At 44.0% G+C, this 17,028-nt stretch overlaps 1 protein-coding gene across 3 annotated transcripts in view; it reads right to left on the reverse strand.

Annotated features, from left to right (window-relative positions):
* Positions 1 to 666: 666 nt before the first annotated feature.
* Positions 667 to 17,028, reverse strand: part of LOC137328053 (T-complex protein 11-like protein 1) — a 42,937-nt gene continuing 26,575 nt past the window's right edge. For 2 of the 3 annotated variants that reach the window (XM_067994164.1, XM_067994165.1), the window contains 5 exons: positions 14,993 to 15,129; positions 13,733 to 13,929; positions 10,674 to 10,855; positions 7,155 to 7,327; positions 667 to 3,432 (listed from right to left, as the gene is read on the reverse strand). In XM_067994164.1, the coding sequence (XP_067850265.1) occupies positions 3,185 to 3,432; positions 7,155 to 7,327; positions 10,674 to 10,855; positions 13,733 to 13,929; positions 14,993 to 15,129 (937 nt within the window). In that variant the 3' untranslated portion in view covers positions 667 to 3,184. The remainder of the gene's footprint in view (positions 3,433 to 7,154; positions 7,328 to 10,673; positions 10,856 to 13,732; positions 13,930 to 14,992; positions 15,130 to 17,028) is intronic. The other variant, XM_067994166.1, reaches the window with a different exon arrangement.

Below are 17,028 nucleotides of genomic sequence, written 5' to 3' on the forward strand. Positions count from 1 at the left end.
GCTGGGAGGGGAAAAGAGGGCCTCCAGCTTCTGCACAACCTCTTCCTTCCTTAGTCACAAAACTGTTCAACTAGGGCCATCCTGTGCAGCCCAAAGTGGTGCTGATACCAGCCCACTAACACACGCACTTATGCAATGCTGCAATTATACACCAGGCTACCAGTCTGTACTGAGCTGGATAGCTGCATAGTGCAATTTTCAGCCATCAACACCAGCCATACTGCAGGCTATACATTGTACTCTGTGCCAAGAGACAGCTGAGCTGGCAGGCCTTGCACGCATTCTGAACTCTATCAGATCATTCAATTTGAATATTTTTCAAGCAGGACTTTTTTTCTAACTTTATAAACTGAAGTTTTATTTTAAATGGGCCGGTAGGTCCAGCAGGATAGGGAGAGCGAACTGATCTCAATCCTACCACCCATCGAGTTTGGGGGGGGGGGGGGGGGGGGTGGTGTGGTCAGTGGATAATAAGCAGGAGCAAAACAGCTAGCTGATTCTTCCCTTTCCTTCCCAGGCCCAAGGACTTTCCAATAGGGCTCATATATAATCGCTATGCAGTTCGTTATCAGCACTGAACCACTGCTGGTCAGACTCTTTATTGTCTTCTCCAGATGATGCACGATTTCTAACACAATTACTCATATTAAAAAAAAACTACTGGCACTAGATGAACCTTTTTATTACACCAGGATACATAGGTTTACCATTCTTGCTTAAATACTATATACTAAATACTATACATTATCACTATTTACTATTGTATTGCAGAATTCTGAAACAAGCAGCTGAAAAAAAATATTCACCATCCTACAAATTGTTCTACAAAATAGGTTACTAGTATTTACACTGGTAAAGTGCTACTTGTAGTAAATACAATGCACACCATTTCCATAGTCGCCTTATGCAACAACACACGAGGCAAGCGTAACACTAAACAAGCAGGATATAATACTGCAAAACAGCCAGCGATGAGGAAAGCACTGGAGTTTATGGCCACTCTGTGACACAACTAAATGCTTTCATTCAAGATGACGGTATTCCTTAATTTAACACATTTACTGTGCACAAAAGCAAAATCCATACAGTACCTCCTTTCTCATTCTTAAATCTTTTCCACAGTAGTCTCGACCCTAACGTGAATTCAGTCGACAAGACATCATGCTAATTTTGTTTGGCTGCTTGTGTATTGAAATATATAAATATCAGGAAAAAGCTGGGCTGTTGTGCAAATGTTTGATTTTTTTTAAAAGAGAGTGCTATATATATATATAATGTTGCACTACAACAAAAGAGAAACACAGTAAAATATCCTCCACAGACTGTAGGAACAAATCAAGCTGGTTTGAAGTGTAGAGGAAAATCCCTGCTGACTACTCCCGACCCAGGTTGCCGTTGTGATCTATCTACCCACCCACCACCACCTACTTATGAGAGAGTTTGGTAGCAGCCTCACCTCTGGGTCAGAAGATTGTAGTTTCTTACCACAGGTTTCAGCTTGTAATCAAAACAGACGCTCTGGCCCAGTACTAAGGGAGTGCTGCATTGTTGGAGGTACGTCCTTGTGAACAGACATTGAAATGATGCCCTGTCCAGTTGTTGCAATAGTTCAGGAGCTAAAAGATCTCACGACTATACTGGGAGCAGGGATTTCTCATTGGTGCTCTGGCAAATGTCCCTCCATCAACAAATACCACCACATAGATTAAATGGTCATTCATAGCTCTGCTGTTTCTAGGATCTTGTTATATGCAATATACATAACAGGCACTGCAATGCAAAGTAATTCTTTATATTTGATGCATCTCAAGATATTTCTGATCAGTGCATTATAAATTTCACACAAGGAAAACAGTCTTGTGGGCTTTCAACAAATTGGTCTTGGCTTAGGGCAACACGAAGTCGGCAACTCCAGGGTAACCTACAAAGGGTTGATGACCCTGCCTAGACCTGAAAACGGGGTTGATATCTGAGTTACAACAAAGGCTCCAACAGTTGTAGCCTTCAAGCAGATTGTTCACTTAGGCGCTTGTAACATTTTCACTTGCAGTTTCTGAAAAGTAGCCAGAGTTGCAGCCCCTGGACAACAGGCCCGTTTCTCACATCTAGGAAATTCACTGCAGCCTGCTACTACAGCAGGGAGGTGTTCTGGTGGCTACAGGTTACAGTTCAATATATAAAAAAAGACTGTGGGATTACTGTGGGAAGGAGGAGCTCCACTTCCCTGGCATTCAGTAGCTCAACAGTGACATTTCTGAAATGGGCTTTGTGTCCAAAGACTGTAGGGCAGTGATGAGAACCAGCAGCACCCAAAGACACAAGCATTGCCCCGAGAGGTGCGGGAGGGGCTCAATGATGGCTAGCAGCATTTGGGGCATCACCAGTCCTTCATGGCACTAATCAATCAGCACCAGGCATTCAGTGGCTGGCATTAACAGCAACTCCACCAGTGTTAATTAGTGGTGTGGAAGCCTGTTGTCAAACAGACAGAATTGGTCCATCTCTAGCATCAACAGAATTCCCACCAGGCAATACTGAGCACTGATGAGAAACACCACAGATTAGGCCTTATCCAGAAACCATACAAACAAAACCGCACTTCGAATATTGTTTCATTTCTGGTTGTTCAAGCGGTTTTATTTATAGGACTTTATTGGTTTGGGGGGGGGGGGGGGGGAAGAGATAAAGAGGCAAATTTCAGGGAGGAGTTAAGAATTAGAAAAAATATAATGCAGGAGGAAATGTTTTCCCAACTCCACAAAAAGCTGGGGTCTTAACACTGGAACACATCCTTCCTATTGTACAGAAACAGGAAGTGGTCAACAGCCCCCACCTCAGATTGTCTCAATGAAAGGTCATTACGAACATACGAATTAAGAGCAGGAGTAGGCAGCTCGGCCCCTTGAGCCTGCTCTGCCATTTGATAAGATCATGGCTGATCTGATTGTGACCTCAATCCTACTTTCCAGTCTACCTACCATAACCTTTGACTCCCTTGTTAATCAGGAATCTATCTAACTCAGCCTTAAAAATATTCAATGACCCTGTCTCCAACGCTCTCTGAGCGATTTTCCCTTCCCAACCCAAATCAGAATGAAACCAGCTTGGCCTCTCCTTAAGGTGCGTGGAGGGAGTCGCAAATGAATGGATATTGTTGCTTAAACGTGCAATGCTTTCAATGAAATTATCCCTCGGACAGTTGTTCCTTCTCACTTATCCCAGGTATCTGCGAGTCATCCTTTTTGAGAACTTTAGTCAAGATAGTGTCATAGTAAGGACCAAAGACCAACTTGTTATAGTTTACAAGGTGAAGAAATTTGATGGTTATTTCTTCCAACTCGCTTCCAATGGGACCAAGTCCTCCAGGGACTGCAACTAATTTCGGATTGCTTGACACAAGGTGCATCTTCAGGAAAGTCTGGATGCGTAAATCTGGCAAAAGAAATAACTAATTGAAAATGGCATATTTACAATAACGACGAATGATACTAGAGTTAATGGTGGAAGCCCCTTGGAAAAGGGATATTAGTCAAAATAGAGCAATCAGATAGTTATGTTGCCAATAACAAGGTACTTAATAAAGTCACAAACATCTATATGGAGACAGGGAAAGGCACAAAATTTTTAAAATACATTTTTACACCACTGCTGATGCTGGATACTACAATTTCGAAATTAGATGTACCTTCTGATTAAAAGCAGGATTATATGAAAGTGTTAATTTTTTACTATCACCAAATACGATGGAACACAATCTTAAAATTACCTCTTAAATAGTTCTAGAATTGGTTTAAAAAAAAACTTACAAGTCCGCAGTCCCCAATTAGAAGTCTCCAATTTGATAGTGCACACTCACATGACCTAAGAACGTGGAACTCGCTATCACATGGAGCGACTGAGGCAAATAGCATAGATGCATTTAAGGGGAAGCTAGATAAGTACATGAGGGAGAAAGGAATAGAAGGATATGTCGATGAAGTAAATAGAGTGGGAGGAGGCTCATGAGGAGCATAAACACCGGCCGAATGGCCTGTTTCTGTGCTGTTACTTCTACGTAATGTACTGAGGCATACCGGGCTGGAAGATCTCATGTTTGACCCTCCAGCTGATCTCCGCCATGGTGGCGAGGTCAACTTGAATAGGGAAAGGGAAAAACCAGTCAGCATTCCCACTCCTTCAAGTATTTATCCAATTCCTTTTTGAAAGTTACCACTGACTCTGTTTCCACCACCCTTTCAGCCAGTGCATTCCAGACCGTAACAACTTGCAGAATAAGAAAATTTCTCCTCATCTCCCCTCTGGTTCTTTTGCCAATTACCTTAAATCTGTATCTTCTGGTTACCGACCCTCCTGCCAGTAGAAACAGTTTCTCCCTAACTACTCTATCAAGAAACCCTCATATTGAACACCTCTATTAACTCTCTCCTTAACCTTCTCTGCTCTAAAGCAAACAACCCCAGTTTCTCTAGTCTCACCACATAATTGAAGTCCTTCATCCCTGGTACCATTCTGGTAAATCTCTTCTGCACCCTCTCCAAGGTCTTGACATCCTTCCGAAAGTGTGGTGCCCAGAATTGGACACAATATTCCAGCTGAGGCCTGACTAGTGATTTATAAAAATTTAATACAACTTGCTTGCTTTTGTACCCCATGCCTCTATTTATAAAACCCAGGATCCCGTATGCTTTTGAACAACTTTCTCAATTTGTCCTGCCACTTTCAAAGATTTGTATACGTAAACTCCCAGGTCTCTCTGTTCCTGCACCCCCTTTAAAACTGTACCATTTAGTTTATTAGGTGTATTCCATTAAAAAGGAAACTACTAGTAGTTTTGTGATGCCATGGATAAATAAAGAGGTTAGAATCCAATTAAAATTGAAGAAAAGGATCCATGAGAATTATAAGAATAATAATGAAAAATCTAAAGGAAAATAAGAAAGGAGGGGCTAGAGTGGGATAAGGAAAACTAAGAGGGAGTATCAGGAAAAAATTCAAAAAACATCAAAAGGAACAGTAAAGTATTTTACAAGTTTATAAGTAAAAAAGAATTGTTAAAAGAAAGATGGGACCCCTGAGAGGAGAGGACTGTTAATCTGTAGATGATGATCAAAAAATTCCAGAGGTGTTTAATAAGTATTTTGCATCGGTCTTTACTGAAGAGGACGATATTGGAGAGGAGATGAATCCCAATGTGGTTGAGAGAGATGAGAGACATTATGATAGATGAAAGGAAATTTTTAGGTAAGTTAGTTAGGCTAAAAGAAGACAAAGCACCAAGGCCACGAGATGCATCAAGGATCCCGAGGGAGGAAACTGCAGAGACCCTAGAAGTTTTATTTCAGGGCTGCCTTGAGTGTGAATGCGTGCCAGAGGACTGGAGAGTGGCCAATGTTTAAACCCACATTTAAAAAGGGAGGCAGTGGTAATTCCAGGTCAACTAAATTTAGCTGTGGTAGGGAAAATTTAATTTAATAGACTCTAATTAAGGATGAAATTATCAGGTATCTGCATAAAGCAAAAATAGTTTGAAGTAGCCAGCAGAAATTTTAAAAAGGGACAATATTCTGAAGCTTTGCTCAAATTTAATCCAAGGCGGGCAAGCAGAGACTCTGCAGGAGTCTTTGCTCTGGAGATTAAATGGTTGGGTAGAGTACGCGAGAGAATGGATTAGAGTGAACGGGTTTGATGGACCAAATGGCCTTTTCCCATTTCATGCTTTTTTTGCTCTTAATAATGATTATTCAATTTGAGAAGTAAAGGAGTAAAAATTTAATTTAAAAATAAAATCTGCCAGGTGCTTTGACCTTTTGAACAGGACAAGACTGAATTCCTGCCATTACCACCATCACTATAATTAGAATATAAGGCAAAAATCATAAAACATGAATACATTACAATTTCTGGTGGTACTTTCATTCTTTTTAAGAACTAAACAAAAGTGTAATTTCACTTCATGGGTGTGTATGGGGACATTCCCATCAAAAAGTTACTTTTCCCACTGCAAGATCAACTTTCCCCTCACTATCCTCTTCAATCGGGAGTACGATACACCAACATCGACACACTTAATTAGGGCCAGAAGGTCTTCACACCGACCAACAATCCTGGCAAAACTGGCAAAGTGATCACGGGGGAAGCCCCTAGTACAAGCTTGGCCGCCTAATTAAGAATTCAATGTTCTATAGACAGCTACCAAATATTAATTCACTTTGTTAAATGTTACTTCAATATTTTCCCCAAATTTCCATCTATTCTAATCGTCACTGCTCCCTGGCTGGTCCATTTCGTTCTCCGGGGCCCAGCTGGTCCATTTCGCTCTCCGGGGCCCAGCTGGTCCATTTCGCTCTCCGGGGCCCAGCTGGTCCATTTCGCTCTCCGGGGCCCAGCTGGTCCATTTCGCTCTCCGGGGCCCAGCTGGTCCATTTGGATCTCCGGGGCCCAGCTGGTCCATTTGGATCTCCGGGGCCCAGCTGGTCCATTTGGATCTCCGGGGCCCAGCTGGTCCATTTGGATCTCCGGGGCCCAGCTGGTCCATTTGGATCTCCGGGGCCCAGCTGGTCCATTTGGATCTCCGGGGCCCAGCTGGTCCATTTGGATCTCCGGGGCCCAGCTGGTCCATTTGGATCTCCGGGGCCCAGCTGGTCCATTTGGATCTCCGGGGCCCAGCTGGTCCATTTGGATCTCCGGGGCCCAGCTGGTCCATTTGGATCTCCGGGGCCCAGCTGGTCCATTTGGATCTCCGGGGCCCAGCTGGTCCATTTGGATCTCCGGGGCCCAGCTGGTCCATTTGGATCTCCGGGGCCCAGCTGGTCCATTTGGATCTCCGGGGCCCAGCTGGTCCATTTGGATCTCCGGGGCCCAGCTGGTCCATTTGGATCTCCGGGGCCCAGCTGGTCCATTTGGATCTCCGGGGCCCAGCTGGTCCATTTGGATCTCCGGGGCCCAGCTGGTCCATTTGGATCTCCGGGGCCCAGCTGGTCCATTTGGTTCCTACTGTTTGGAGACCGTGTCAGCATTTGTGGTTGGCTGGCAGCTTTAACAAAGACACCGCGGTCTATGATCATTGCTAAAACATCAATCAGTTTGGACAGAGAAATGTACAAGATTGTGTTCCAACTGTAAAACGTTTACTATATTTTAAGGTATAATCTTACCTATTAATTTGCGAACAGAGTTATCCGAACTAGATATTGCCTGGATTTGACCTTTTAACACTGTCTCTTTCTCAGTAGTTAGTGGTGAAAAACCATGTTGAGATAAGCAGTTATTTACTTCCACACAGATCTGCTCACTCATACTGACCATAGCCTCAGCAAGATGAAAGGAACTGTAAATGCAGTAAAAATTTGTAACAAAGCATTCATATTAATTTCCCAATGTCTTCTGTTCTTTTTTACATAAGAATAAACCGCAAAACGATGGTTTTAGTTTATTCAGAGAAGATAAACATTCCCAACACTAGTTACAGCTCCTGTCGGGCCAAATGAATGTGGTTTCCACTCTTAATAGGGCCAAATTTAATTCTCATCGATAGTGTGAGTTTGTGGTTTTAGAAATAACTAGCTGATCGCTCATGGTCGCGAGGGGGAGGGGGTCGCGAGGGGTAAGAGAAAGAGAGAGAGAAGGGGTGGAGAGGGGGAAGATTGAGAGAGAGAGAGAGAGAGAGAGAGAGGGTGGAGAGGGGGAAGAGAGAGAGAGGGTGGAGAGGGGGAAGAGAGAGAGAGAGAGAGAAAGTGGAGAGGGGGAAGAGAGAGAGAGAGGGGGGTGGAGAGGGGGAAGAGAGAGAGAGAGAAGGGGTGGAGAGGGGGAAGATTGAGAGAGAGAGAGAGAGAGAGAGGGTGGAGAGGGGGAAGAGAGAGAGAGAGAGAGAGAGAGGGTGGAGAGGGGGAAGAGAGAGAGAGAGTGGAGAGGGGGGAGAGAGAGAGTGGAGAGGGGGGAGAGAGAGAGAGAGAGAGAGAGAGAGGGGGGGGTGGAGAGGGGGAAGAGAGAGAGAGAGAAGGGGTGGAGAGGGGGAAGATTGAGAGAGAGAGAGAGAGAGAGAGAGGGTGGAGAGGGGGAAGAGAGAGAGAGGGTGGAGAGGGGGAAGAGAGAGAGAGAGAGAGAGAGAGAGTGGAGAGGGGGAAGAGAGAGAGAGAGAGGGGGTGGAGAGGGGGGAGAGAGAGAGAGAGAGAGAAGGGGTGGAGAGGGGGAAGATTGAGAGAGTGAGAGAGAGAGAGAGAGAGAGAGAGAGAAGGGGTGGAGAGGGGGGAAGATTGAGAGAGAGAGAGGGAGAGAGGGGGTGGAGAGAGAGAGAGAGAGAGAGAGAGAGGGGGTGGAGAGGGGGAAGAGAGAGAGAGAGAGAGGGGGTGGAGAGGGGGAAGAGAGAGAGAGAGAGAGAGAGATAGAGAGAGGGGGTGGAGAGGGGGAAGAGAGAGAGAGAGAGAGGGGGTGGAGAGGGGGGAGAGAGAGAGAGAGAGAGAGAGAGAGGGGGGGTGGAGAGGGGGAAGAGAGCGAGAGAGAGAGAGAGATAGAGAGAGGGGGTGGAGAGGGGGAAGAGAGAGAGAGAGAGAGAGAGAGACAGGGGGTGGAGAGGGAGAGACAGGGGGTAGAGAGGGAAGAAGATATTGAAAAGCTAATTGTAATGCTGGGTTTTATGGCAAGAGGTACAGAATATAAAACAAGATATAATGAATCTATATTAAACCTTAGGAAGACTGTTGGAGTGCTGTGTGAAGACTTGGGCTCCACACTACAGGAAGGATATTGAGACAATAGAGAGGGTGCAGCCCAGATTCACTGGGATGCTGCTTGGTATGAAAAAATAAAAAATATGAAGATAGGCATAAAAAATTGAGGCTGTTTTAGTTAGAACGGAGGAGATTATGGGATGATTTGATAGAGGTGTTTAAAATTATGAAGGGATGGGACAGAGTAGGTAGTTAATCAGAGAGAGCCAGCATGGATTTGTGAAAGGTAGGTCGTGCCTGACAAACCTGATTGAATTTTTTGAAGAGATGACTAAAGTAGTGGACAGGGGAATGTCAATGGATGTTATTTATATGGACTTCCAGAAGGCATTTGATAAGGTCCCACATAAGAGACTGTTAGCTAAGATAGAAGCCCATGGAATCGAGGGAAAAGTACGGACTTGGTTAGGAAGTTGGCTGAGCGAAAGGCGACAGAGAGTAGGGATAATGGGTAGGTACTCACATTGGCAGGATGTGACTAGTGGAGTCCCACAGGGATCTGTCTTGGGGCCTCAATTATTCACAATATTTATTAACGACTTAGATGAAGGCATAGAAAGTCTCATATCTAAGTTTGCCGATGACACAAAGATTGGTGGCATTGTAAGCAGTGTAGATGAAAACATAAAATTACAAAGCGATATTGATAGATTAGGTGAATGGGCAAAACTGTGGCAAATGGAATTCAATGTAGGCAAATGTGAGGTCATCCACTTTGGATCAAAAAAGGATAGAACAGGGTACTTTCTAAATGGTAAAAAGTTAAAAACAGTGGATGTCCAAAGGGACCCAGGGGTTCAGGTACATAGATCATTGAAGTGTCATGAACACGTGCAGAAAATAATCAAGAAGGCAAATGGACTGTTGGCCTTTATATCTAGAGGACTAGAGTACAAGGGGGCAGAAGTTATGCTGCAGCTATACAAAACCCTGGTTAGACCGCACCTGGAGTACTGTGAGCAGTTCTGGGCACCGCACCTTCGGAAGGACATATTGGCCTTGGACGGAGTGCAGCGTAGGTTTACTAGAATGATACCTGGACTTCAAGGGTTAAGTTACGAGGAGAGATTACACAAATTGGGGTTGTATTCTCCGGAGTTTCGAAGGTTAAGGGGTGATCTGATCGAAGTTTATAAGATATTAAGGGGAACAGATAGGGTGGATAGAGAGAAACTATTTCCGCTGGTTGGGGATTTTAGGAGTAGGGGTCACAGTCTAAAAATTAGAGCCAGACCTTTCAGGAGCGAGATTAGAAAACATTTCTACACACAAAGGGTTGTAGAAGTTTGGAACTCTCTTCCGCAAACGGCAATTGATACTAGCTCAATTGCTAAATTTAAATGTGAGATAGATAGCTTTTTGGCAACCAAAGGTATTAAGGGATATGGGCCAAAGGCAGGTATATGGAGTGAGATCACAGATCAGCCATTATCTTATCAAATGGCGGAGCAGGCACGAGGGGCTGAATGGCCTACTCCTGTTCCTATGTTCCTAACAGAGTATTTCCAGTGGTTGAGGGGTCTAGAACATGGAGAGATAGATACAGAATTATAGCTAAAAGATATAGGACAGAGCAGGAAAAAAACTTTTTTTTTTACACACAGAGGGTTGTGAGGCAGTGGAACACATTACTAGAATTAGTGATCGAAGCAGAGATCGTGTCAACATTTAAGAATAGGTTAGACAGGTGGTTAAAGGAAAGGTGAATAAAGGGATATGGGAACTGAAAGGGCACATGGGTATAGGACTACTGCTCATCTGGAGGATAAACACCAACATTGATGAGTTGGGTCGAACAGCCTGTTTCCATGTTGCAATCTCTGTGCAATTCTTTTAAATTAAGATTTATGCAACACACTGACATTACTATTTTAAAATAATTTAGAGGCAAAATCTAAATCAGTATAGTAATGAGTAGCTGTTTGCAGCACATAATAAATCACTTACAGAGAATGCATGCCTGTCAATAAGACTTTAATAATCCTCTTCAGCCTGTCCAGAAATCCCGATAACCCTGATATGGCCGCACCCGTCATGTTGTATATAACCAGCAGGACGGCTGCTATGATGATCAGCTGATTCAGTTCCATTTGCATCTCCTCGAAACGGGATTGATCCATCAGCACAGTCTAAAAAGGGGACATGATGTGGAGATGCCGGTGATGGACTGGGGTTGACAATTGTAAACAATTTTACAACACCAAGTTATAGTCCAACAAATTTATTTTTAATTCCACAAGCTTTCGGAGGCTTCCTCCTTCGTCAGGTGAACGTCAGTGTGAACGTCACTGATGTTCACCTGACGAAGGAGGAAGCCTCCGAAAGCTTGTGGAATTAAAAATAAATTTGTTGGACTATAACTTGGTGTTGTAAAATTGTTTACAATTAAAAAGGGGACAACAGCATTGCACGTCACCTGTGCAGGACAAGTATAAGCACAGCATCCGTTTTATATAAAGTTTAATCCAAGGAGACGTTTACCCTCATTTCTTTTCTCCATCCCTTATTCTCAGATTTTAAATGTTCTCCCCCTTTTAAAACTCCTGCCGTACACCAACTTTTGGCAGAGGAGATGGGGCAGGCTCCCTACTGCCAAGGTTGCTGCCAATGTCACTTGTTCTGGCCACTAAGGATGCATTTACAACAAATGGGTAGCATCAGTGAAAAGAAGTTCACACATTGCACCAACACTAAACTGATTAGTGTAAATCTGGAGTGAAGGACTGAACAGACTCCAGAGTGAAGCAGAACAAGACTCCATCCTCCCACCACCCCCCGCCCCCGCTCCCACCCCCCCACCCTGTGCTCCAGACAGACTCTCTACTTCACCCCAGATTTAGGTAGCATTTACACAAATATTTTTGCTGTGCAGTGATGCTACAGCTGTAGTGCACATTCACGCTAGGAGATGCACAACAGTGACCCGGGTGACACTCAAACACTCCCTCCCCTTCCTGTGGGATACCGCCAAGATTGTTTGGGGAACTGCAGGTGCAACCCCACGTTCCTCGACTTTCTGGCCCACTCACAGTGGAACATGTTGACTTACCAACCGTTCTCATTCACTTAATCCTTCAAAAATTCAGCTATTTTGCTTATCGTCTCCGAGCTGTAAAAACTTTCCGAGGTCAAACACTTTCAAACCAGGTGCAAGCAAAGAAGTCCCAGTTTGGATTTTTTTATATTAACTTTTAGGATGTGGGGTGTCATTGGCAAGGCAGTCGCCATTTTCGAACTTGTACAGTGAGGCTGCCGACTGTACTCAGTGAAAAGGAGGCAACCCCACTAAATTCTTCATCAGAAAAATTACAAACACTGGAATAGGCAATAGTCTCGCTCAATACAACAAAGGCATACAGAAACATTTCCTGGGTTGAATATTTGGAATAAAATTATAAACATTTAATAAAGGAGTTTACAATTCTGCTACAAATAAATGAGAGTCAGCACGGATTTGTTAAAGGAAAATCACATTTGACTAACTTGATTGAGTTCTTTGATGAAGTAACGGAGAGGGGTGATGAGGGTAGTGCAGTTGATGTTGTGTATATGGACTTTCAAAAAGCATTTGATAAAGTACCACATAATAGACTTGTTAGCAAAATTAAAGCCCATGGGATTAAAGGGACAGTGGCAGTATGGATACAAAATTGGCTAAGGGACAGAAAGCAGAGAGTAGTGGTGAACGCTTGTTTTTCAGACTAGAGGGAAGTATACAGTGGTATTCCACAGGGATCGGTATTAGGACCACTGCTTTTTTTTATATATATTGTGGCCTGGACTTGGGTAAAGAGGGTGTAATTTCAAAGTTTGCAGATGACATGAAACTCAGAAATGTAGTAAACAATGTGGAGGATAGTAACAGACTTCAGGAGGACATAGACAGACTGGTGAAATGGGCAGACACATGGCAAATATAATTTAACGCAGAGAAATGTGAAATGATACATTTTGGTAGGAAGAATTAGGAGAGGCAATATAAACTAAATGGTACAATTTTAAAGGGGGTGCAGGAACAGAGACTTGCGAGTGCACATACACAAATCTTTGAAGGTGGCAGGACAAGTTGAGAAGGCTGTTAAAGAAAGAATATGGGATTCTGGGCTTTATAATAGAGGCATAGAGTACAAAAGCAAGGATGTTATGCTAAACCATTATAAGACACTGGTTAGGTTTGAGTGTTCAATTCTAGGCACCACACTTTAGGAAGGATGTCAAGGCCTTAGAAAGGGTGCAGAGGACATTTACTGAATGGTACCAGGGATGAGGGACTTCAGTTATGTGGAGAGACTGGAGAAGCTGGGGTTGTTCTCCTTAGAACAGAGAAGGTTAAGAGGAGATTTGATGGAGGTGTTCAAAATCATGAACGGTTTTGATAGAGTAAATAAGGAGAAACTGTTTCCAGTTGCAGAAGGGATCGGTAACCAGAGGACACAGATTTAAGGTGATCGGCAAAAGAGTCAGAGGTGACATGAGGAAACATTTTTTTTTTTACGCAGCGAGTTGTTATGATCTGGAATGCGCTGCCTGAAAGGGTGGTGGAAGCAGAATCAATAGTAACTTTCAAAAGGGAATTGGATAAATACTTGAAGGGAAAAAAATTATAGGGCAATAAGGAAAGAGCTGGGGAATGGGACTAATTGGATAGCTCTTTCAAAGAGCCGGCACAGGCACGACGGGCCGAATGGCCTCCTCCTGTGCTATACCTACTATGATACTATGAAATAGTGCACAAAGGATTAAAGTGTCTGGTTTCCTTTTTATGGGGTAGCCGATTATTGTGATAGGGTACCAGCAATGTGGTTATACTTCAATGCCCCACAAAGTCACAGAAAACCTACCCTTGGAGAGACAAACATCTATGCCAGCATGACTCCATAATGTACACACTTCAGTTTCACATAGGAGTACAGTCCAGTTTGAATTTAAGACTCTGCATTCACAATGAAACAGAGATCCAACTATTTAACAGACAATGCATAAAAGGCGTGAAGAGTGGCACTAACCTCTGGGAAAAGTCTGTTAACGTGATCCAATTTCAGCAATGTAACATATGCATGGTTTAACACTGTAGTAGGGCACAAGGTAGAAATCTCTGGGGCAGCAGCCGCCACAGCTCCTCCAGGCACAGAAATATTCGAGTCAGAGCTCAGGACATCGCTAGCTGCCTCTTGCAGCCATTTTGTAGTGATATCCAGTGAACCTGCGATTCAAAATCAAATCAAATCATTAGAAAAATAGGAGCAGCAAAAAAAAAAAATTGTATTGTGAGTTCTGCAAGTTAAGTGCAATATCTCCCAATTTCACACTGTCGCAAGTCTATGTAGTAGTCTTTTCCAGACTGTAGAAATGTAAATATTTACCAGGGTCTTTAAAGGCTTTCTTATTTGTTGGGGAGAGGGGGGAGGGAAGGACTTTGGCAGTGGGTCAAGGGATTCTCATATATATCGTAATCTGAATCTTAGAAGTCGCTAAAACAGATTATCTGGTCGTTATCACATTGCCATTTGTGGGACCTTGCTGCACACAAATTGGCTGCCGCGTTTCCTACATTACAACAATGACTGCACTTCAATAGTACTTCATTGGCTGCAAAGCGCTTTGAGGAGTCCTGAGGTCATGAAAGGCGCTATATAAATGTAAAGTCTTTCTTTATAAGTCAGGAGATGCACTGCTTCATAAGGTCAGGAACATCATATGGTGTAAAGTTCAAGTGAGTGTCTCTTTAAGGCTACAAAATCTAACTGCCGTTAAGTAAACAACGATGAGTTCAAACAAATGTTAATTAAGAGACTGTAGCAATCCTGGATCTGCTATTGTGCATTCTTTTTCTTTGAAGTGTGATACAGAAAATTGTGTAGGACACTCAAAGACTTTATCACACCCATCCTTCCTTTACAGATTCTGACTGAGTTTCTATTATTGCCCAGTCACCTTATTACCAGTGCCAATTATGTGGAGAGCTGGCTAGGAGAAATTCCCAAGCAACACAACGGAATGAACTGAAGATACAGTTATTAACTAAAAAGATAGCTAGAGCCCAGTATTAACCAATATCAATTTACCTCCCCATGTTCTCTGGTCATTTTCTCCAATGACATGATCAGTATTCATGCTTAATTATGGTTTTTTTAAAAACATGTGAAATTAATTCCTTTTAATAACTTAATTTTTAGTAAGGAGTACAGGTGACAGGAGTGCCTTCAAGATCACCAATCACACCATGTAATAAGGCATGGCTGTGAAACAAGAATCTTAACTCTTACCATGTTGTTTGTCAAAGAATTCCTGGAAACTCTTACGCTCATATTCAACAGACTGTTTCATTAAGTGTGGTCGAATACTGCTGATAGCAAAATTCACCATGTCAAGCTTCATTAAATCCAGGACAGTAAAAATCTCCCTGAAAATAGACAATACAGGTTTAGAACAAGTCACACTTTATTTTTCTGAATGCGACTTTAACCTGGGGGTGGTGGGGGGGGGGGGGGGGGGGTGGTGAGTGCTGGGAGCAGCAATTTGGGCATGACGCTATCTTGACATAGCGCTCCCACAATATGGGTACGGTAGCATAGTGGTTATGTTACTGGACTAATAATCCAGAGGCCTGGGCTAATAATTCGGAGTCATGAGTTCAAATCCTGCCACGGCAGCTGGGGAATTTAAATTCAATTAATTAAATATAATCTGGAATTAAAATACTAGTATCAGTAACGGTGGCCATGAAACCACTGGATTGTCGTAAAAACCCATCTGGTTCACTAATGCCCTTTAGGGAAGGAAACCTGCCGTCCTTACCCGGTCTGGCCTATATGTGACTCCAGACCCACAGCAATGTGGTTGATTCTTAATTGCCCTCTGAAATGGCCTAGCAAGTCACTCAGTTGTAAAATCTCGCTAAAAAAAGTTACAATAAGAATAAAACCGGACGGACCACCCGGCATTGGACCACTAGGCACCGGACACAACAACGGCAAACCAAGCCCAGTCGACCCTCACTAACATCTGGGGACTTGTGCCAAAATTGGGAGAGCTGTCCCACAGACTAGTCAAGCAACAGCCTGACATTTTTTTTTTTATTCGTTCACGGGATGTGGACGTCGCTGGCAAAGCCAGCATTTATTGCCCATCCCTAATTGCCCTCGAGAAGGTGGTGGTGAGCCGCCTTCTTGAACCGCTGCAGTCCGTGTGGTGACGGTTCTCCCACAGTGCTGTTAGGAAGGGAGTTCCAGGATTTTGACCCAGCGACAATGAAGGAACGGCGATATATTTCCATAGCCATACTCACAGAATCATACCTTTCAGCCAATGTCCTAGACTCTTCTATCACCATCCCTGGGTATGTCCTGTCCAACCGACAGGACAGACCTAACAGAGGTGGCGGTACAGTGATATACAGTCAGGAGGGAGTAGCCCTGGGAGTCCTCAACATTGACTCTGAACCCCATGAAATCTCATGGCATCAGATCAAACATGGGCAAGGAAACCTCCTGCTGATTACCACCTACCGCCCTCCCTCAGCTGATGAATCAGTCCTCCTCCACGTTGAACACCACTTGGAGGAAGCACTGAGGGTAGCAAGGGCACAGAATGTACTCTGGGTGGGGGACTTCAATGTCCATCCACGAGTGGCTCGGCAGCACCACTGCTGGCCGAGTTCTAAAGGACATAGCCACTAGACTGGGCCTGCGGCAGGTGGTGAGTGAACCAACATGAGGGAAAAACTTACTTGACCTCGTCCTCACCAATCTACCTGTCGCAAATGTATCTGTCCATGACAGTATTGGTAGGAGTGACCACCGCACAGTCCTCGTGGAGATGAAGTCCCGTCTTTGCACTGAGGACACCGTCCAACGTGTTGTGTGGCACTACCACCGTGCTAAATGGCTTAGATTCAGAACAGATCCAGCAGCTCAAAACTGGGCATCCATGAGGTGCTGTGGGCCAACAGCAGCAGCAGAATTGTATTCCAGCACAATCTGTAACCTCATGGCACGGCATATTCCTCACTCTACCATTACCAACAAGCCAGGGGATCAACCCTGGTTCAATGAGGAGTGTAGACGAGCATGCCAGGAGCAGCACCAGGCGTACCTAAATATGAGGTGCCAACCTGGTGAAGCTACAACGCAGGACGACATGCAAGCTAAACGGCGATTCCACAACCAACGGATCAGATCAAAGCTCTGCAGACCTGCCACATCCAGTCGTGAATGGTGGTGGACAATTAAACTAACGGGAGGAGGAGGCTCTGCAAACATCCTCAATGATGGCGGAGTCCAGCACGTGAGTGCAAAAGACA

This window comes from Heptranchias perlo, chromosome 12, assembly GCF_035084215.1.
Source record: "Heptranchias perlo isolate sHepPer1 chromosome 12, sHepPer1.hap1, whole genome shotgun sequence".
NCBI classification, from domain to species: domain Eukaryota; kingdom Metazoa; phylum Chordata; class Chondrichthyes; order Hexanchiformes; family Hexanchidae; genus Heptranchias; species Heptranchias perlo.